General features: G+C 40.1%; 1 protein-coding gene across 1 annotated transcript in view; it reads right to left on the minus strand.

The window, feature by feature from the left end:
* LOC116288075 (uncharacterized) overlaps window positions 1-23,501 on the minus strand; it is a 160,771-nt gene that overhangs the window by 112,365 nt on the left and 24,905 nt on the right. Inside the window, 26 exon segments of the mRNA XM_089036454.1 lie at window positions 251-8,245; window positions 9,360-12,211; window positions 12,562-12,592; window positions 12,681-12,729; window positions 12,833-12,867; window positions 13,215-13,456; window positions 13,795-13,847; window positions 14,248-14,388; window positions 14,521-14,610; window positions 14,845-14,914; window positions 15,402-15,499; window positions 15,636-15,945; window positions 16,456-16,630; window positions 16,735-16,942; window positions 17,250-17,720; window positions 17,944-18,267; window positions 18,672-18,863; window positions 19,283-19,405; window positions 19,492-19,818; window positions 20,412-20,603; window positions 20,803-20,925; window positions 21,251-21,430; window positions 21,739-21,912; window positions 22,077-22,232; window positions 22,917-23,039; window positions 23,372-23,501. The exon segment at window positions 23,372-23,501 is cut by the window's right edge and continues 128 nt beyond it. Of these exon segments, the coding sequence (XP_088892580.1) occupies window positions 251-8,245; window positions 9,360-12,211; window positions 12,562-12,592; window positions 12,681-12,729; window positions 12,833-12,867; window positions 13,215-13,456; window positions 13,795-13,847; window positions 14,248-14,388; window positions 14,521-14,610; window positions 14,845-14,914; window positions 15,402-15,499; window positions 15,636-15,945; window positions 16,456-16,630; window positions 16,735-16,942; window positions 17,250-17,720; window positions 17,944-18,267; window positions 18,672-18,863; window positions 19,283-19,405; window positions 19,492-19,818; window positions 20,412-20,603; window positions 20,803-20,925; window positions 21,251-21,430; window positions 21,739-21,912; window positions 22,077-22,232; window positions 22,917-23,039; window positions 23,372-23,501 (14,864 nt within the window).

Below are 23,501 nucleotides of genomic sequence, written 5' to 3' on the forward strand. Positions count from 1 at the left end.
AAAAAAACTTGTGTCTGGAGCTGTTAGAGCTCTCTAAATCACTTAACATTATCATTCATTGACGTATTGTTAATGTTAATCGATTACAAATTTCCATATATCGATTGACTTGACAGTAGAAATAAGCAATTTAACCAAACATCAGTTACCTAAAAAGTGCCTTCTTTCACGTTAATTATAAAATATACAACAATAATTTCTTCATGCAATTCGCAGTCTTCGAGTGTTAGAACTAATAGAGCAAATCTACCTTCAGTGACTTCGTAAGAGCGATCATCTTTAGTTAAAGCTTCAATAACAGTTAAATCTTGATCTTCTATCTTGGCCTTCGTGTACTTTTTCTCGTCGACCTTCCATTCTACTGTTTCATCTTCGAAACCATTTATTTTCATTGAAATCTCATATTCGCCACTATCAGTTACGTTTACCATTTCGGTTGTTTCAGCCTTCTTTACAACGGTAGGCTTTTTTTCATAAACCTCTTCTGGCTTTACTTTCTCTTTGGGTTCTGAAGGCATCTCTTCCGCAGGAGTTTTGTACACTGGTTTATCAACAACTTTCTTTACGACAGTAGGCACTTCTTCATAAACCTCTTTTGGCTTTACTTTCTCCTCGGGCTTTGAAGGCTTTCTTTCTTCCTTGCCCACATCAGGAATGGTAAATTCTACAGTGGGCATCTCTTCCGCAGGAGCTTTGTACACTGGTTTATCAACAACTTTTTTTACAACAGTAGGCTTTTCTTCATAAACCTCTTCTGGCTTTACTTTCTCCTCGGATTTTAATGGCTTCTTTCCTTTTTTGCCCACGTCAGGGATAGTAAATTCTATAGTGGGCATCGCATCCTCAGGAGTTTTGTACGCTGGTTTATCAACAACTTTTTTTACGACAGTAGGCTTTTCTTCATAAACCTCTTCTGGTTTTACTTTCTCCTCGGGTTTTAATGGCTTCTTTCCTTCTTTGCCCACATCAGGAATGGTAAATTCTATAGTGGGCATCTCTTCCGCAGGAGTTTTGTACACTGGTTTATCAACAACTTTTTTTACGACAGTAGGCACTTCTTCATGAAACTCTCCTGGCTTTACTTTCTCCTCAGGTTTTAATGGCTTCTTTCCTTCTTTGCCCACGTCAGGAATAGTAAATTCTATAGTGGGCATCTCCTCCTCAGGAGTTTTGTACACTGGTTTATCAACAACTTTCTTTACGACAGTAGGCTTTTCTTCGTAAACCTCTTTTGGCTTTACTTTCTCCTCGGGCTTTAATGGCTTCTTTTCTTCTTTTCCCACATCAGGAATGGTAAATTCTACAGTGGGCATCTCCTCCGCAGGAGCTTTGTACACTGGTTTATCAACAGCCTTTTGTACTACAGTAGGCTGTTCATCATAAACCTCTTCTGGTTTTACTTTCTCCTCGGGTTTTAATGGCTTCTTTCCTTCTTTTCCCACACCAGGAATGGTAAATTCAATAGTGGGCATCTCTTCCATTGGTTTTAGTTGTTCAACCTTTGGTGTTATGTCTTGAGGGACTACGGTATCTTTAGCTACCTTTATCTGAACCCCTTTTTGCTCCACCTTACTGGGTAACTTAGTAACCTTTTCTTCGATATCCCTTTCTTGCTCAAATAAAGATTTTTCTGTTACTCCAGTTCCTTCATCCACTTCCACCGAAAATGAGATTGGTTGATCTATAACAAATGATTCTTTCTCTCTTGATTTTTCAGGTTTTCCGCTTTCTATCTCCACATCAAATCGTCGAATACTTGTGCCAACATCGTTAGAGGCAGTGCACTTGTACGTTCCCTTGTCATCTGATGTAGGGGATTGGATTGTTAATTTGTAGGTGTCGTCTGTTTCAGTGATAACAGTTCGATCACTTGGTTTTATGGGTTTGTCGTCTTTTGTCCAAGTCACTTCTAACTTCGGTTTGCCTTTCACTACCGCTGTCAATTGCAAGTCTCCCTCGTCAGTTACCTGCAAAGGTTCTACTTTCTCTTCAACGAATGTTGGCCGTTGCTCATCCTTTTTGGGTTCTCGTTTGACCTTAGTTGGTGCCTTTTCTGTAGGTTCTTCTTTCTCTATTTCTACATCATAGCTTCGAACACTTGTGCCAACGTCACTAGAAGCAGTGCACTTGTATGTTCCCTTGTCATCCGATGTTGGAGATTTGATTATCAATGTGTAGGTGTCGTCTGTTTCAGTGATTACAGTTCGATCACTTGGTTTTATTGGTTTGTCGTCTTTTGTCCAAGTCACTTCTGGCTTCGGTTTGCCTTTCACTACTGCTGTCAATTGCAAGTCTCCCTCGTCAGTTACCTGCAAAGGTTCTACTTTCTCTTCAACGAATGTTGGCCGTTGCTCATCCTTTTTGGGTTCTCGTTTGACCTTAGATGGTGCCTTTTCTGTAGGTTCTTCTTTTTCGATTTCTACATCATAGCTTCGAACACTTGTGCCAACGTCACTAGAGGCAGTGCACTTGTATGTTCCCTTGTCATCCGATGTTGGAGATTTGATTATCAATGTGTAGGTGTCGTCTGTTTCAGTGATTACAGTTCGATCACTTGGTTTTATTGGTTTGTCGTCTTTTGTCCAAGTCACTTCTGGCTTCGGTTTGCCTTTCACTACTGCTGTCAACTGCAAGTCTCCCTCGTCAGTTACCTGTAAAGGTTCTACTTTCTCTTCAACGAATGTTGGCCGTTGCTCATCCTTTTTGGGTTCTCGTTTGACCTTAGATGGTGCCTTTTCTGTAGGTTCTTCTTTTTCGATTTCTACATCATAGCTTCGAACACTTGTGCCAACGTCACTAGATGCAGTGCACTTGTATGTTCCCTTGTCATCCGATGTTGGAGATTTGATTATCAATGTGTAGGTGTCGTCTGTTTCAGTAATAACAGTTCGATCACTTGGTTTTATGGGTTTGTCGTCTTTTGTCCAAGTCACTTCTGGCTTCGGTTTGCCTTTCACTACTGCTGTCAACTGCAAGTCTCCCTCGTCAGTTACCTGTAAAGGTTCTACTTTCTCTTCAACGAATGTTGGCCGTTGCTCATCCTTTTTGGGTTCTCGTTTGACCTTAGTTGGTGCCTTTTCTGTAGGTTCTTCTTTTTCGATTTCTACATCATAGCTTCGAACACTTGTGCCAACGTCACTAGAAGCAGTGCACTTGTATGTTCCCTTGTCATCTGATGTTGGAGATTTGATTATCAATGTGTAGGTGTCGTCTGTTTCAGTAATAACAGTTCGGTCACTTGGTTTTATGGGTTTGTCGTCTTTTGTCCACGTCACTTCTGGCTTCGGTTTGCCTTTCACTACCGCTGTCAATCGCAAGTCTCCCTCGTCAGTTACCTGCAAAGGTTCAACTTTCTCTTCAACGAATGCTGGCCGTTGCTCATCCTTTTTGGGTTCTCGTTTGACCTTAGTTGGTGCCTTTTCTGTAGGTTTTTCGTTCTCTATTTCTACATCATAACTTCGAACACTTGTGCCAACGTCACTAGCGGCAGTGCACTTGTACGTTCCCTTGTCATCTGATGTTGGAGATTTGATTATCAATGTGTAGGTGTCGTCTGTTTCAGTGATAACAGTTCGATCACTTGGTTTTATTGGTTTGTTGTCTTTTGTCCAAGTCACTTCTGGCTTTGGTTTGCCTTTGACTATGGCTGTGAGTTTCAAATCACCATCGTCAGTTATCTTAATGGGTTCTGCCTTTTCATCGATGAATACCGGGCGCTCCTTTTCTTTTGACAAAACAACTGTTTTTGTTGGTATCGTTTCTTCAGGCGCTTCTCCTTCAATTTCCACATCGAAGCTTCGAATACTTGAACCATCATTATTGCTCGCAGTGCACTCATAAACTCCTTTATCTGCAGGCGTTGGTGACTTTATCAACAATGAATACGTGTCGTTTTCCTCTGTTATAATTACTTTATCACTTGGCTTTAACCGTTTCTCTTCCTTTGACCACTCAATTTCAGGTTTAGGTCTGCCCTTTACCTTTACTGTAAGGACTAGATCACCTTCATCGGTTACTTGCAGAGGAACTATTTCAACATCGTCCTCAAATTGTGGTGCAGCTTGTTCGTAAACAGGTTGTGATTCATATGATGGCTCTTCTTTACCTTCGATTTCCACGTCAAATGACCTCACTGCTGTACCCACGGGTGTATTGGCAGTGCACTTGTAAGTTCCCTTATCGTCTGCAGTCGGTGACACAATGGTAAGAGTGAATGTATCATCTCGTTCCGTAAAATCGTAGTGACTGCTTGGTTGAATTGGGACGTTGTCCTTTGACCACTCAATGTCTGTATTAGAGGTATCGGCGACTCTTACCGTAAGATTGACATTTCCCTCGTCTGTCATTTCAAAAGGAACTATGCTTTCATCAACGAATATTCTTTTTTCCTCCTGTGTGGTTTTTACTTTTAGACTCGGTTCTGGTTCACGACCAACATATTCAAAATCAACGTCAAATGTTTTGACATTAATTCCAACGTCGTTACTAATTGTGCACTTGTAAACTCCTTCGTCCTGCTTGGTAGGCTTATTTATGATCAAATAGTACATATCATCAACATATTCTTCCTGGAAATGATCATCTGAAGTGATTATTTCATCATCTTTGGTCCATTTTACTGTTGGCGTGGGCTTACCTTTTACTCTTACAGTAAGTTTAATGCTACCATCGTCCGTTACTTGGAATGGGACGACGCCCTCCTCCATGAATACAGGCAAATTCACTTCTAGAGGAGTTTCCTTAGTTGGCTTGTCCCATTCAATGTCAACGTTAAATCTCTTTACGCTGACACCGCCCTTGTTTGAAGCAGTACATTTGTAAGTACCTCGGTCAGTTTTTGTTGGACTTTTGATAGTAAGAGTAGACACATCGTCAACACATTTCAAACTGAATTTTTTGCTCTCAGTTATTTCTTTGTCATCTATAGACCACATTATCTCGGGCTTAGGGTGACCTCCCACTTTAACAGTAAGCACTACATCTCCATCATCCGTTGTTTTAAAGGATGTGACATCTTTGTCGATAAAATATGGCGAAACATATTCTTTTGTTGGACTCTTCTCAATAACAGGTGGTCTTAGATCTTCGACAGTGACATCAAACGATTTTGAATTGACACCAGCCTCGTTGGTAACGACACATTTGTATATTCCTTGATCGTGGTCCATTGCACGTTTTATTGTAAGCATATGCAGATCGCCTTCTTGACGCATTGAGTACTTTCGACTTTCTTTGATTTTCTTGCCGTCTTTTTGCCATTCTACTTTACCAGACCCGGAAAGCTTTACCGTCAAAGTGAAATCTCCATCATAGCTTACCCTGTATGGTTCAACCTCAGTGACATCAATAAATCTTGGTAAAATTAACTCTTCACTTAGTGCACCTTTAACCTGGTGACTTGGTTTTACTGCTTCAATATCAACATCAAATGTCCTTGTAGCTTTTCCAGAAGTATTTGAGATTACACATTTGTACATCCCAGTATCATTGATCGTCGGTTCTTTAATAATTACTGTATGCAAATCGTCTTCACTACTTATACTTATGCGGTCAGATGATTCAAGTGACGCACCATCTTTGGACCACTCCAATGAAGGTTTTGGAACTCCATATATTCTGACCTGTAGTTTAACACTGCCATCCTCAGTTATTTCGAAAGGCACTGGAGCAGTTGACCCCTTTTCTATGAATTGCGCTCTGACGTTTCCAACATCTTGTGGGATAGACACTTCCTGCGCTGATGTTCCAGTCTCGATAGTTACATCGAACGTCCGGACGTTGGTCCCTCGTATATTTTTGGCGACACAGGTATAACTTCCAGCATCACTACTGACAGGTGACTTTATAATGAGTATGTGAGTATCTCCACGTATTTGGACTTCAGTCCGTTCGCTACCTCTAACAGGTTTTCCATCTTTTAACCATTCAACGTCCGGCTCAGGATAACCAGTCACTCTTGTTTGCAGCTTTATATCCCCGTCCTCAGTGACTTCATACGGAGAAACTCCTTCTCTATCAGAAAACTGTGGAAAGTCTTGATCTTTATGGACAAATGCTTGCAGTTTGGGCGTAAAAGATTCGACGTCGATGGAAAACTTCCTGATTGCTGTTCCTGCTTCATTCTTAGCTTCACACTTGTAAAGGCCAGAGTCTTCTGCAGTTGAACTTTTTATCGTTACTGTATAGACGTTGTCTTTACAATCGATAGAAATACGGTCGTCTTCTTCCAGAGGTAAATCATCCTTAAACCATTTTACATCCGGCATTGGCTGTCCTTTAACTTTTACCTCTAGAATAAGGTCACCATCATCAGTCATGATAAGCGGTGATTTTCCTTGAATTTCTTCGAATGATGGGCGTTTGTTTTTGTCTGGCCTTTCAACTCCTACCTCAAAGGATCTACAGGCCATTCCACGATCATTTGAAGCCCTACACTTATACACACCTTTGTCGTCATCAGTAGGAGATTTGATAATAAGTGTATGTAAATCATCGAAGCTTTTAACATCAAAATGAGGACTGCCTATGATAACCTCGTCATCTTTCATCCATACGACATCTGGTGTAGGACTTCCACCGACCTTTACTTCTAGCTTAACATCCCCAGTCTCGGTTACCTCGGCGGGTGTTACTTTTTCTCCCGTGTCAATAAAATGTGGTCGATCTTTATTTACTTCGGTATCAAACCTCATGGTACCAGAATCAATAACCTCTACATCCCCTCCCTCTGCTCCAATATCAAAGGAAATTTCTTCCCCGAGATTTACAGTTCTAATTGGAACAGAAGTGGGCCCACGTGGGTGTGGATTTCCCGGGTGTGGGTTTCCTGGGCGTGGATTGTGAGGGTTTTTTCCTTCTAGCAGCTGTTCTTGCTCAACAATGACTGAATAATCCAGGTCATCGTTTTTTATCTCTTCGCCCATTACAATAGTTTGTTGCGCTGGTTTCACCTTTTCTTCCTTATCTTTTGGATGAGGGTTTCCTGTTTTTTGAGGAGATTTGGATGGAGCTACTTCTTCGGGACGTCCAACTTGTAATTGGATTACCGGGTTTATAGCATCACCTGTTCCAAGATCAAGCTTTACTTCTTCCCCGATAATAACAGTTTGCTTTGAAGTTTCAGGTTTATCTTTTGTATCATCTGGACTAATTGTTTTTGGCTTTGAAGGATGTGGATTTGTAGGCTGCTTTTTGTCTGGTTGGTTAACCTGAATTTGGATAACAGGTTTTGACAAATCTTCCGAACCCAAATCCATTTTTATTTCCTCTCCCAGAACATAAGGTTTCTGTGATGGAACTGGCTGCGATTTTTTAGGTTCCACAGGCTGTGCTCCTCCGATATTGAATGTTATTTCTTTATTGAGATCCATTGCTTTTTCTTCTTTCTGAAGAGGTTCTTCCAAAACTGGCTTCCGTGAACCTAATGTCTTAGTCAACTCCTTATTAACCTTGATCATCTGTTCTTCCATTTGTGGGTTGATTTGGAATTTTACTTCTGAAAAAGATTGGTCTTTGCTGATTTCAACGACAACCTCTTCTCTTTCTAAAGTGTCATCCTCAGGAACATCCTTTACTCCAAATTTTAAAGAGAGTTCTTTATTAAGATCAATGAATTTTTCGTTTCTTTCCTTTTCTATCTCTTTCGGTGATTTGGGTTTTCCTTTAACTTGCAGGTATGTATCACAGGTTTGTTGTTGCTCCCCACTGCGAATTACGCAACGTATATTGCCACTGTCATCAGAATTTACATCTTCGATAATCAGTTTGTATCGTCCCTCCTTCTTGTCTTCAGAAATTCGAAATCGTCCCCGATTTTCAACCTTTTTTTCATTCAGATACCAATCAACATCTGGGAAAGGCTGCCCAGATACTACTAAATCGAATTGTGCTGTGTTCCCAGATATCTCAATTACTGGCTCCGGTCTTTTCATAATGATAACTTCAGCCTCTTCAACTAGAACCTCGGTGGCACAAGAAGCAGTACCGAATTCACTACTTGCAACACACTTGTATAGACCCTCATCATCTAGGTTGACGTCTTTGATTTTCAAGGTACAAACTCTGCCATTGAAAAAGCTTTCAAATCTTTGAGAATCTTTTAGAGGAAGTCCATCTTTGTACCATTCAATGGTTGGTTTTGGATTTCCAATCACCGTACAAACCAAAGCAACTGTTTCTCCTTCTGTTGTTTCAACAGGTTGAATCAGCTGAAGAAACTGTGGTGGACTTCCCGTTTTTGGAGGAGCTGTACACAAAGGGATAGTTTCTTGTTCTTAATCAAGAATGGATAAAAATGTACAAGTTTGCACCAACGGCGACTGGATTGATTTGCGTTGTATACGTACGATGGAACTGATTGCGTGTATGATTCCACTGACGAGTGCCAAAAAGTTCAAGAAGAGCGATCTTCATCACAAGACAGGCAATCATTGAAATATGGTATATTCCAGCATGCACAATCACCATGCATCATCAGTGCAGTATTTGCGTTTGTCAAGAAGAGAAATCATCATCACAAGAGAGGCAATCATTGAAATATTTTCCATGCCAACATGCGCAATCACCATGCATCATCAGTGTAGTATTTGCGTATGTTAAGTATCACGAAAATGAATAAGAGTACATTGGTTTTCGTATGTTGAGACGATCGTGTGTCACTCCTTATCTTGAAAAATATTATCTTAACGTTATTTGATGAGAGAAAAATCAGTGATTATATAGACATGCAAAAAGTTCAGGTGACTATGACTCTCAATACTTCAGAAGACAATGATTGGATTCAGATGTATTATTTGAGCACTGTGAAAGTACGGTTGCAAAAAACACATTTTTCCAAGCATCAGAACTAACCATATACGTTTCCGAAGAAGGATCCTCGAGTTTCGGTCAAACAGAGGTTTGATGACAAACATCCAATTCCAAGAAGAACGACGAATACACACCTCTGGTTCAATAATGTTTCCTTTAACTAGATTCCGAAATGTTGCGAAATAGTGAATAATGCAATCTTCAGTTTCAAAAGAGTCAGACACCATTTAACTTTATTTTATTACTCATTAATTTACAGTTAAGATATATTGTAAATTAATAATTCTAGCTTAAGCCGCATCCCTGCAACAATAAAATAAATAACATGCCTTACGTGCGCTTTGCATGCACCTCGTAGTAGCTACCGCATTACATAGTAGTTAAAATGTTATATGAATAGAATAGATCATCATTCCATATAAATACATGCATTCTATTAGTAAATAAATATAATTAAAACTAAGAATAAAAGAATTTTTTGAGTAGGTATTGTAAGACAAGAAGACATACACAAGTAAAATTCTTTTTTTAATTCTTAAAAACATTCTTACCTTCAATATCCAGATTGTAAGTCCTCTTGGCAGCTCCGGCGTTATTCTCTGCAATACAGGTGTACGCACCAGAATCCGTAGGACTTGCACCTTTGATTGTAAGTGTGTACTTATCAACAGTGTTGCACAGAACGTAATGTTTACTTTCTGTGATGGGTTTATCGTCTTTCTCCCAATGGACATCGGGAGCAGGGCTACCCCTCACTGTCGCTTCTAAGGTAATATCACCACCCACTTCAAACTCTGTTGGTATGCTTGGACTCTCGTCCGAAAAGTAAGGTGGGAAAGGTCTTATATTTATGGTAAGCTCTCCGTAGCAACTCGTTTGGCCAGCTTCATTAGTCGCTGTGCATCGGTATCGACCTCCATCATTTGGAATACAATTTCTGATGACAAGTGACCGCTGATCATCATCAGAGCGAGTTTCAATTCTATCAGTGTCAGACAAGGGACTGTCATCCTTGAACCACTGGACATCAGGCACGGGTGTACCAGACACTCGCACATCAAATTGCGCAAGATCTCCTTCATACAGCTCGATGGTACTCATTTTTCTCACGAATTCGGGAGGCACAACCGCTTCGTCAACTAGCAATTCCACTTTGCAAGAATCTTTGCCCGCTTTGTTTGACAGAATACATGTATATTCTCCTTCATCATTCAGCATTGCATCCATGATTTTAAGAACGGAGCGGTTTTCTTCAAAGTCCAGTTGGAAACGATGACTATTTCCTATAGGCTTACCATCCTTCAGCCATTCGGTTTCTGGTAGAGGTAGGCCTGAAACAACAGCTTCAAACCGTGCTGTATCGCCCTCTGTAATTTCAATGTTTTTAGGCCTGGTTACAAATTGTGGTGCTCTCATTGTTTCCTCAACTAGAACCTCTGATTTACATGAAGCCTCTCCAGCGGTGTTTTTGGCAATACAGGTATATTCAGCTTCGTCTTCAAGTTTTACATTGGAAATAGACATTATATGTACGCGGCCGTCAGATTGCATACTTATTCTATCCCCCGGCTTCACAGGTTTACCATCTTTGAGCCAATGAACTGTTGGTTTTGGCTGGCCACTTACTTCGACTTCAAGGTCTACTGTACTCCCTTCCAAAACTTCTTTGTCTTCAAGCTTTTGTAAGAATTGAGGAGAAATGTCTTTTTCTTGTGGGATGTCAAATTTTAACTCAACAGGGCTTTCATCTTTTGGAGCAACCGTAAAGGTAATTTCTTCCATGACCTGTTTGGGCTTTGCTTCAATAACAAGATTTGCAATAGAAGACACTTCCCCAGCACTGTTTCTTGCGGTACACTTTATTTCAGCAGTATCCTTGATATTGCATTTGTGTAACGTTAGGAAGTTTAATTCTTTGTCGCGACTTGCCTCAAATCTATCGCCAGCTTCTATAAGAACATTGTTCTTGAACCAAAGAACTTCTGGTTCAGGTATTCCTTCAATTTCAGCCACAAACTTGACTTGATCACCTTCCACAGCTTTCACACTTGTTAATTCCTTGATGAATTCAGGTTTTTTCGATCGTTCATCTACAAGCAGCTCTGCACTACATTGTACAGTACCGTGGTCGTTGCTTACCACACATTCGTACTCTGCCTCGTCATCAAGCACCACCTCTTCGATCTGGAGGATGTGCTTATCTCCATCTACCATGACGTGAACGCGCCTGCTTTCTTCAATAGGTTGTCCTTCAGCTCTCCACTCTACAGATGGTTTTGGTGTACCACTTACGATAACCTCAAGCCGTACTGCATCTCCTTCAATCACGTGAAGTTCTGTTAAGTTTTTGATAAATTTAGGAGCCTCGCCGGCTGGCTTTTTCAGTGGAAGAACGCGTTCCTCTACCCCAGAAAGGGTTGCCGCAGTACTGGCTTGGCCAGCATCGTTCATAATGACACATTTATAATTACCATAATCTTCACTGGTAAATCCATCTATTAACAAGACTGCGGAGCCTAGATGTTTTTCGATATTGAATCCGTCATCTTTGGTAATCTCTTCATCATCCAAATACCATTTGACCTTTGGTTCTGGTGTTCCAACGAAATTCACGGACAGCTGGATATCGCTTCCTAATTTGACAGTTAGATCATACAGCCTCTTTGTAAATTTTGGTGGAACTGAATCCAAAGTAACGCTAAAATTGGAGGTGCAATCCGCTTCGCCGTATGTATTTCTTGCTTTACAAACGATTGTTCCAGTGTCATCTTTTCGGCAATTGGATATGACGAGTCTGTGGACGTTTCCTTCTTTCTGTGTTTCAATTCTACGTCCTGGTTTAAGCTGTTTTCCTTCTTTGAACCATTCAACAACTGGTTCAGGATTTCCATCCACCCGAACTTCAAAGCGCGCTGGCATTCCATCCAGAACTACGGTGTCCTTTAGTTCTTTCGTGAACTCAGGAGCAGATCCTTTAGGTGATATTTGAAATGTCGCAGAAGTGGAATCTTCGCCTGCAGGATTTGTTGCCTTGCAAGTATAGGTGCCTTCATCGTCAGGATTTACCCCTCGAATGGTCAAGATACAAAGATCTCCAGGACGGATTTCCATGTGGTGTCTGCCATCTTCTATCACTCTTTTTCCATCTCTATACCATGTTATCTCTGGTCTTGGTTTACCAGTAACGCGACACTCCAAGATGATCGTATTTCCCTTGGAAATCTGCACATCAGACAGTGATTCCACAAACTTTGGTTTTGCGTGGACATCTTGTTCAGTTGCCTTGACATCTTCTGCAGTAACATCTTCAGGCTTTGGTATTTTAAGTTCCACAGGCTGAAAGTCGAACGCTGCTTGACCATCGAGAGTCAGTGTGATGGGTTGAGGCTCTTTTCCAATTTGACTGTTGGAAAAGATACAAACAAATTTTAGCAAAACAAAATATAAATCGAAAGAATTTTTATGGAATTTTTAAAATCCTATTAATTCCCAAAAGCAATCTTTGTTGGGATGATGACCTTTTACAGAAATGATTCAAACATAATTTTGGAACGATATTTCTCTACATTTCATTTTTGCAGTCTTCTTATGCGATAAATAATTCAATCCCCATTTCAGTTACACCACTCTTAACGTATTATGACTTCTATGTTATAAGTATAGCTTAAGTTTGTTACTTTATAAAGATAAGAAAAGCGTTAATATTTTCTTTAAAAGGATGACAGATATTAATAATCTAGTTCAAGTACATACAATGTTGCTGCAGTTTCTTCTCTCCTTGGTTCTAAAAATGATAAAACAAAACTGCATAAGTATCTTACGTAGTACCAACCTCAACTGAACCACAAAGTTTGACTGTTGATAAAGTTTACCTGGCATGGATTCTTGGACATCTATTGTGGTTTCAGATACAATTTTTTCCTGTGAAAAGTAAAATTATATCATGAAAACACGAACGAATACACAGAATTCGACATGGTATAGTACAAAAGAGTTGTTTTGCACAAAGTATGACGTTACTTACTGGTTGCGGCTTCTTGACCAACTCAGCGGTGTAACCTGGAATAAAATGGGGAAAAAAAGCTATATCAAAATACGATCTGAGTTGAATACCATGGAATATCCCACTAGTCCCTTTGTCCCTTTTTTAGTATACACACGGGCCTGAAGGCTGTAAAAGCGTTGTAGAACTATTTTATTCCACACCATTGTGTGTAGCCTGCGTTCAGCCGGTTTAATTTCCTAAACCGGCTGAACGCAGGCTACATTATGTGAAGAAATTCAAAAACCCACTATGCGTGATGGGAAGAAAGAGTGGAATACCACAAAATAAAAAAATGTTTTTCCGCCTTCTAATTGGCTGCGTTTTTCATGGTTAGGGATGGTTAGCAATAATCAAATCGTACCTCCTTTCAGAGTTACTTCAGCTGTTGATGTTCTTCTCTTCAGTATTTTGGAAGGCACCCACATCTCATCGCCTTGGGAACCATCAACTCTCAACTTCACAACTTTGTACATGCCAGGCCGCGAAAGCTTGTCAACTACAAGTACACTTTCTTCTCTCTTTAAATCGCCAAGCTCGTCTTCGTAGTCTTCGATTGCAACGCACATTTCGACTCCAACAGGCATTCCAACTGTGATCTGCAATCTATTGGAAATGAAAAATTGATGCAGTAAGATACTGAACCAGGCGTAAGAGTAACACGAGGACATGTCTGTCATTCGGAATGGCCATCCATTGACTAGGCCTAGCTAACTGAGAGCTGGCTGGGGCTATGCGGTAAATGCACATTCACATCGAAAGCGTGGTACTGATAAAAATAGAGACTAAATGGAGTTGAATTGCCAGTGAACTGAACAATGAAACCTTGTGATTGTGTGATAAAATGACATTTGCGCGCCTAACCGCATAAATCGATATATCCATTTTTTTCTTCTATTTTTGTATTCAGTATAAATAAAGAAAAGACACAGATTCAAACTTACTCTGTTTGTTGTCTTATCTCATCACACAGACGATCCAATATGTCTTTTGCTTCCTGCAAATAAATGTTTATCAACATGAAAATAGGCCTTTCGATAAACACTATATTACCTTTAAAATTAAAATCATATTTTACTAAACAAAATCAAGCAGCCATTGTTTCAAGTTTCAGAAATACAATTGACTTGCTTTTCCTTTAGAATCAAACAAACTGCAGTGGAAAGTCCGAATAAAAACAAATTTAAGCCTGGATAATATGCAATAAAACGGTTTCCGAAAAACATGATGGGTTGTTAGCATTCCCAAGAGAGTTAAAAGACAAAACCATGGCGGCCATTGTGGTACCGTTAACAATGGATTCTAATGAGAAATCTTTTGTTAGAATGGCACCAACATGGCCGCGATGACGTAACGTGCAAACGAGGAATAGGGTTGCTTCCTGATGTATGACTGACCTTAATATCTCTTGTGTCAACTCCGGCATCTAGAGCAACTTCCAGCATCTCCGTCAAAATCTCTCTGTACTCAAAAACACGTTCCAGTGGCCGCTGCAGAAGAGTGACGAGGGGTCGGGTGTTGTGCCTCTTCCTGCATATCTGAAACAGTAAAGGTCTGATTAATAACCTGTAGAATGTCACAACGTCCATAATATACGACATAACAAAATGGAAAAAATTGGAATGATGAAAATATGAAAATAAAAAATCGAGAGAGGAATACATTAATACCTCAAAATATTCGGTTGGTGTGGACGCCAAGACCAAGTCGGAATCTTCCTTTCCATCACAGAAATCTAGATATTTATAAAGGTTGTGTTCCTATAACAAAATTAAAAGTTGAAACTAAATGCTCCTCAAAAATTCATAATTTAGCATCAAGGAAGATGGACATTCAAACGATACTAGGCTTCATAGGCTGGATAAAATTAAAACAAATACGTTTTCAGCAAGGATTCTTTGAATTATCCTGGTATTAGGTAAGAGTCGCTTACTGTAGTTTATTAATTCATAATTAATTCAGCACTATGCAAAAACCCACTGTCGCATTCTTACCCTTGACGAAAATGGACGTCCAATATGGACAGGTGTGCTCTTCAACTTCTTCAGCTCTTGTACAAGAACCCTGTATACAAGAAAATAAATAAATGTCCAAAAATTTTATATTCATTCATCATGCATTTGTGACCCGGGACTAACCCTGAGCGACAGAGAACTCGAAAACGGAGTATTCCTCGTTGCAAGAGTAGATCTGTTCCTTGCATCTCTTATCATAGTTAATGATTCGAGGGTTCGATTTTCCTCCGTTAACAAATATTACTAAGATTTGTAATAAAAAAATCAAATTCCCCCATCCCATTTTCTAATTCTGAAAGTCTATTCAGTAATCAAAACCTCTCTTAAAGAATTCACCATTTTCCATATATCGCGGTTAACTGGTCAAACGCAAAGCATTCAGTCGAGGTTGCAAGGTTCAAATTTGAAAAAATCCTTTGCAAGTACCTTGGCGCCTCGCTTAAGCGCTTTGTGTTTGACCAGTGAACCGATGTATGGAAAATGGTGAATATCTTTAGGAGAAAAATTATTTTACTTTAGAGGCATTGAGTACGTACACTTTATGGAAGAAGTAAATTTCCTCGATGTTACTAAAAATGGCATCTTTGTTGTCTGCTAGATCGGCTGGAGCACTGTCCATTTCATACATATAGTCCTGCATATCAAAATATCAATCAGCATATGAATGAGCATATGAAAATGTTGTGGGGAAAAAGAGTCATCGCTTGATAAAGAGATTTTTCCATAGAAACAAATACCTTAACATATATAACTACAAAATAATCCCATACCTCAACAATCGACCTAAGTTCGTCAACGTAATTCTCCTCGCTGTCGATCAATATCCTTGTCAATTCATCCAATCGAGTTAACGCAGCTTGTTTTGCAGTGTCCAGTGGTTTTGGCTTTGGTTTTGCCTCTACGAATGGTCCCTGTAGTTTGAATTCCACTGGAGCAAAACCATCACTAGGTGGAGCAAATTGTGCTTCGGATTCCGTCGTCTCTGGTGAAGAACTTTGTACGGAAGGTATGATTGGAGGGGAAAATACGATGGCTTGGCCAGCAAACTGTGGAACGTATACTTCGGTACGACCAGGCGGTCTAAAAAATGTAGACCTTCTTTAAAATTCATTTCCCAAAAACTTACATCTGAATACTAACGTTATTCTTACCAGTTTTGACCTTTTTTTACTTAGCCTTGTGGTTATTACAGACAACCTGTACCGTCTTTTCATTTATCTGCCTTAGTATATATACTATAAATAACTGTGTTTTTATACTATCTAGATTTATTAAATTATCTATATTGTATATATAAAAAAGAGAGTGGTACAATAAAGTTGTTGTTGTTCTAATAGATTAGGAATCGTTGATGAACATTGCTACCCTGGGTTCCACTCGCTTTCTCGCTCCAGTGCTCCTCGGTCGTAGGTTTCTTTATCGCGAGAGAATATCGAAACATACCACCGATAAACACTGGAACGAGAGAGCCTCTGGGCAGGGCAGTCACTGAGAAAGAAGCTAGATGATTTTGTAACAATATGCGAAAGAAGGAAGAAAAGAAAGAAAAAGAAAAACTGAGACAGAAATAAGGTTTCATTTACAACTTACACTCTCTCTCTTGGCTCCAAAGAATCCTCAATCTTTCTACAGATTTGTTCGTTGGAATCCTTCATATCTCCATCGGGTTCTTCCAATTCTTCAAGCCTGGGATGTTTGCCTTCAGGAGCTGCCTGTAGATCTACTTTAGAGAGAACTCGTACCTCCATCTGACCACCAGGAAGAGCTATAGAAAGGTCAAGATAAAGGGTTAAGATCAACACCCGGCGAAGCTAAAAAGGCGAGTTAACGAAGAAACTGCTAAACAATGGATGAAGTATTATTATATACCTGATCCGTCGTCGTACATGTAGTATTTTGAAGTGATTTCAGGAGCTTCTGGAACTAATGTCTCCACTTCTGTTCGCGTTTCTTGCTTTACACTCGTGGTTGTCTCTCGAGTTGTTGTTTTCCATGTTCTCTTTCGGGTAAATTGTGGGCTTTCTGGTTCTTCTGGTGGAGGTGATCGATAATTAACTACGTTCATGTCGGTCTCCACCTGTAAAGAAACCAAACAATTGAGATTGCTCAAAGCTAGCTCAAATAATGCAATCACCGAAATCAAATTCTTGGGCATTTTTCATATGACTGTGAAACGGAACGGCAGAAGACACTGTCTTGGTACGGAATTGAGGACATCCTTTTATTTCAACCACAGGGCAGGAGTCTCAGGCAGGCACTCAGTAAAAAATGCTAACACACGGTACCGAGCACGGCACGGCACTCCAAGCCCAACATTTAAGCAAGAAATACTCACAAAAAAGAACATAAAATTAATAAAATTAATGATGAAATCGAGGACTGACCTGCACATTTTTATGGATAACTGGTCCCATGGTAGTAACAGTAACGTCTCTCTTGACGACCTCAGTGCCTCTTGGGGCCATGGTAACTGCATACTGAGGTTCTCTTCTTGTGTCTTGATCGATTTGGACCATGATTTGCTGTTCCGGGGCACCAGTATCCCTTCCTACGACCTTCCCTCCCTCGAACCATCCTCTGATTTCTGTCTTGATTATTGGTTCAATTTTTTCCTCTGCATCGGACGACACGGATCCATCTGATTTTATGCTGACCATTACTTGTGCGCGCTTGCCAGGTCCTGCTTCTTCGAAAGCAGTACCACTTCCACGCCGTTTCTGGCCCAGAACACCATCTAAGAATGTTGTCAGGGTGGTACGGATAGGCACCGGCGCAGATTCTTCAATTGTGTCTGGAGGCCTACTTTGAAGGTCTCTCTCATAGGTGTCGAGACTTTCAGCGAAATCTTCTATGGCCTGGAGAAGTTAACATTTAAATAAAAACGAGTTAAACCAAAACGGATTCAAAAAGGTCAAACAAAGCAAAGACCGAAATTCTAGCTAACAAACTCCGATATCAAACATTATACTTGCATTGGGGGTGGGGGGAGATGGAGGCATTACAGGTGAAAACTTTAACACAATTATTTAATATATGCAGGGTGTGTATGAACTAAAAATTTATTTAATTGGTTAATACCTCTGGTGGTAATCCCAGACGATTTCTTTCCCTCAGCTTCTCTGCCAAACGGTAAAGGTCGTTATCCATTAAATCAAACTTGGTAGCTACTTCTCTCTGCTTGGCAACCAGTTCCTTGGCTTTGCGTCTGGGCGCATCGATAATCAGTTTGGCAGACAAGTCAGATATTTTCTTCAGGCGGGTTTCCTGTTTGTTAAGACCTGGCCGGATAAAACCTTCTAGGAGATCTAGGAGATCGATGACTTGTTCTTCTGTGCGACATTGCTTGGCTTCCTCGCGTGTTGTCTGCAAGAAGTGTTCACTGTCGCTTGTCCAGGTAACGGCCTATTTAAAACAAAAGACAAGTGATGAAAAAAAGTAAAAAAAGAAATATATGTTATTTGGAAAAACTGTGCTCGAGGTCTTGAATATACGGACAGAGGTCGTTGGGCCGAGGTCCGTTTACGAGACCGAGGGCACAGTTTTTCCCTATCCGGACCAACTATAGGACGGTAAATAACTTATTTATTTTTTCCCGTTTTTTTTTACTTGTTTTTGTAATCGTTTTGTTTTGTGGTTTAGCGGCAATGGACACCGGTCCGCGAGCAGATACTGACAAAATACCGCCCGCTCAAACAGCCAATCAGAACGCACGATTTTTTAGGATATCGAACCGGAAAAAAATAAAGAAAGATAAGATACACGAGAAAGATGCTGATAACATATGTGAAGAGAGTATTACACAATACCTGTTCATAAAGTTGGTGGAATTCAATGGATGCTTCCAGCATTGTGCGATGTTCCTCAATTCGAGATAGGAACCTCTTCCATCTTGTTTCCATGGAAGACACTTGATTCTGTATAGATGGCGCATCTTGATGTCCTTCACTTACAAGCCGACTGGCCTCTTGTACGAGATGTATTACCTCGTTATCTGTTGGCTATGCAAGCAAAGATAAAGAAAAATAAGCGACAAAAAAAACTACACCATAATTTAATGAAAGAGTTATTAGGGCCCTAACAAACAGTCCCAGTATTTGACCGAACATCTGACCCAACAAGGTCCTTTTTCATGCAGCAGCCCTGTTGGTCTGAACGATAGATTCCACCACGCGTAGCCTCGCATTCAAGTGTTTGAGGATAAATTTATGCAGGTTAAACAAAAGTTCTTATTCTCATGATAATAAACATGGCCGCTGTGTGATGAAGGTCCATTTACCCAACAGTTTTAGCCAATATTTTGAGCGAACATTGTTAGCAGCCATAACAAACGATCCCAACATATGGCCCAACAAACGTTGGCAAAATGTTGGGTCAAATGTTTGGACCGTTTGTCAGGGCCTTTAGTATTTCGTCATACCTTGACTGATTCTAAGAACGCGTCTGATTCTTGCAGGAGTGTGACGGCATCCAGCAAAGAATCGCCAAATTTCTGATTTAACGCGATCAAATCACGATTGTGTTGCTCAACCATCAAGTTAACCTGGAAAAGTCGAATAACGTCATTGCAACACAAGAAAGAAAGGTAATAGATGAAAATATTCTAAACCAGACTAAAAATACGCATACCCTGCTTATCGACTGTTCAAACTCGCAAATTTTCACGCTTTCCTCAAGTTTGCTCTTATGATGCTCCCAGAGGCTTGCCCATTCATCTTTCTTGCCCTCGCTTTCTTCAAGAAATCTCTTGATTTCTTCTCGAGACACAGTAACTGCCTCACTTGTTCCTACTTTCTTCAAAATGTCACGTCCATTAGTTATGGTGAAGTTGTAGATATCAGCCACGCTCTGGTAGTTGGCAAGATGGTCTTGGAGCATGAGCTGGGCACGGTTAAGGTCTGGTGCAACTTGCCGGCTTCGAAACTTCTGCATCATTTCGTCCATTACTTGTAGCAACTGAAAACAAATGCGGTTTCGTTATCGTCAATATCTACTTTAACAAAGAGTACTCAATTAACAGAGCGGCTTAATGCTACTACAAACCATTTACAAATAATCAAACAAATCTTTAGAAAAAAAAGATGGATCGTAGACGGAATAGACCTTCTCGGCTTGGGCGTTTTCCCATTTCAGACCAGGTGTCATTCTCTTAAAAATAAGATTATTTGTATTATTTGTGTCCATAATTATGTGCCTCCTTTTGCGCATCTGCTAAATAAACAAATGATACCCTAGGGAATGACATGTTGTCTGAAAAAATTACGACCAAGCCAATGTGGTCTATTGGTGTTGACAATAAGCCTTTTCATAGTTTAAGAATCGATTCCACTGCGCATGCGATTTTATCCCGAATTTCTCACCTTCTTTTGTCTAAACCTTCTTTTGTTCTTAATTAAACAAAAGAAGGTGAAAAATTCGGGATAAAATCGCATGCGCAGTGGAATCGATTCTTAAACTATGAAAAGGCTTATTAAGATAAATTATTTCCAGCTGATTTCAAACACAACCCCATTCCCCTTATCCATAATAAAAACACTGTGACCAAATACCTTGTCAACACTAGCAAAGAAGGTCGCACACATGGCCAGTAGCACCTCGTAGTCAGACATAAGAGTCTTAAACCGTTCATATGCAATCTTCAACTCGTCTGTTACTACAGTGATGGCAGCTCGGTAGCTCTGATCTTCGTCTGCTAGTTGCTCTGCCGCTTGGAGGTGTCGTTGGACGTCCTCGTCGGTTTTCTAAGTTAACATCATATCATTAAAACATTGTACCAATGACAGGATTTAAATTAAACATTAAGAGTGATATAACCAAGACATGTATGAAATACTAGACCCCTTACAGCACTTCGGAATGCAGCTCAATCTGGGGGACAGATGACTGCAGATTCCAACATGTAAATACTCATGATTAAAGGAAGGTTAAAATCCTTCTCACCTGTGATGCTTCTCTAAACCGCCTGAGCTTCCCTTCGAGATCTTTTGGGTCTGCAGGAAGTGAATTGTAATCCACCATGACAGGGAAAAACTGTTCGCTCTGTTCTTCGATCCATGAAATCACCTTGAAAAAGAAAGCAATCATTCAAGGTTATTTGAAGAATCATAACCTCGAGCCTCTCAATTTTCTCATCCACATTTATAAAATATCGAAACGCTTTTCAAACCAAAGAGTGTGTCGCCATATCTAATTATCATAACAATGACGTAGAGAGGATACAATACTGGTGTTATCCAATACTGGTGTTATCCACTTATTCTTTGTCTAATTAGTGCTATTTAGTACTAGTTATTGCAAAATGTGGCACGCTTTTAGTATTTGTAATCTACTGCCAGCGGGGTAGCACTAATACTGAAGTTTAAATGAGTCTATGCACGTATCTACCAACCTGTCTGGTATCGCGTTCAAACTGAAGAAACTCGGTGCTAAGTTGTCTGTGTCTCTGGAGCTGTTCGTCCCGTAATTTCCACAGCTGATCCAGGCTACCAAGTCTTTCTTGCAAATCGATTAAAATTGTGTGAATGGCGCGTCCAGAAGAGTCGCGGTTGAGGGAAGTGTCCTTGGGCTCCTGCAGTTATCAAAAATATCCATGAATCATTCATGAATCAAAGAGAAACAATATCAGTCAAATAGACTTTTTCTTTCCATCCCGCAACCCTACCCAAGTACAATCTATGGACTGCGAAGTAGGGCTTTCGGGGGTGAGCAGGCAGGTTGCTTTCTCCATTAAAAGCAACTTTAAACTATAAAACATCTTTGGCAAAAGAGTTTCCCATATAAAAATGTGTCTCCCCTTTCCTATGGGCAGCTACCATGTAATTTTCCGGACAAACTTTCAGCCTCTTTTCGGGATGTTTGAAGTAATAAATCTCATACCTTTTGTAGCTGTTCCATTAAGGTGCGTGCATCTTTCTGTAACCTGTCTGATGCTGTGATGATGGTTTCTCTTGTCTGCCGCTGACGGGCAAACATTAAAGCCGATGCGTCCACGTTCTCTTTTGGTTCGTCACTAGTCAGTTGAGATTCCAAATCATTCAAGCTTTCCCATAGCTGTGAATTAATAATAAAGATATGATTGAGATAGGAGGAAAATTGCAGATTCCTTCTAAAGCACAGGAGACAACCAATAAACATCTATACGAATCCATGATGGCTGGTCCGAGTTGTTATCGTCAACCAACATGGCCCTAGAGTACGGATTCAGTAATACTCACCGTCTTTCTGTGTCTGTGGAAGTCATAGTACATTTTGCCTAGTGTCAGCCTAAACGACAATTGACTGTTCAAGGTGGACCAAGCTCTCTTTAGTTGCTGTACTCTTTCATCATCAGGTCGTTTCGAAGTCAATTCTCTGACCTTCCCCTGCAGCTCCTTTGATAATAAATAAATGATTTAGAAATTAATTAAATGGTATTTCAAAACGTCAATAAAAACTTTCTCGACGATAACAATTTACATGTGTTGATTTCTTTTCCTTCGTTTATCATCCAAAGAATTCTATCTATGGACAGTATTTATAAACTACGCTCATCAGCAGCTGCTACGAACCAATAGCTGCTACGAACCAATAGCAGTTATTATGGATGCATGCAAATCAGATGCAAATGAGACAACAAGCATTGTATCGACCCGATAGTAGCCTGCGTGCAGCCGTTTATTTCTCCGGTTATTATGGAGAAATAAACGGCTGCACGCAGGCTACCCAATAACCTCACTTGTATGATTCTTAAAACAAAAGAATGTCGCATTGCGCAGGAGAACACTGCTCAGCCAATGAAAATGCTCGCACAAGGAACCGTCAGGGTCACGGTTACCGTGAGGTTTTCACACACATAGAGCAGTTTTCTTATGACTGTGAAAACGTCGATGCCGTATGCATGCCTTGCTGCGACCTTGATTGTTTCTAGAATTTTGATTGGAGGATTTTTTCTCGCGCAATGTGATTGGGCTGGCGTATGCCTTGCCGTGCCACGACCGTGTTCGTGCCGTGAGCTATTCACACGAAAACTTCTCTATAAAAATAAAAATAAATCTAAATAATGAAATCTGACGTACCTGGACCTCTGCCTCTAGATCCTGGTGCTGGTTGAGAAAGTCTTGAGCAGACTTGAGTGTACAACCCATTTCTGAATTCGAGTCCATGAAGCTTTCTGCTGCATATTTGATCCAGCCGAGAACCTGATATCAAGTGAGACAATATATTTCTATGGATCTCAAAACTCATACCTTGTTAAAAAATAAACCCTTGAAATTGTTACTTTGGAATTTAGTTTAAAATTGACAGTTGATATCTACAATTATATATATCTTTAGCACAAATGAAGATTTTCTCGACTTCTGATTGGTCGAGACCCGTGGTAAATAAGAGGATCTACCAACAAATTACGTCAACAAATTACGAAACCAGCGCACGCTCGAAACCTTTTTTTTTTTTTTCTTAGTAAAAAACAAATTTTAATAAATAACCATAAATAACCACTATTAATTCATAGCAATGAGTAATTTCTAACCTGCTCAAACTCTGCATCTTCTTCTGTCGCGCCTTGCAAACTAACAACCAAAGCCTTACTTCTTGAACGCAACTCCTCGTATATTTTCACAACTACAGGCTGCTGCATGGGTTGCCCAATACGTTCAGAT

Source organism: Actinia tenebrosa, unplaced genomic scaffold (assembly GCF_029948245.1).
Source record: "Actinia tenebrosa isolate PJP-AT-01 unplaced genomic scaffold, QUT_ActTen_1.0 PGA_scaffold4__44_contigs__length_22323623, whole genome shotgun sequence".
NCBI classification, from domain to species: domain Eukaryota; kingdom Metazoa; phylum Cnidaria; class Anthozoa; order Actiniaria; family Actiniidae; genus Actinia; species Actinia tenebrosa.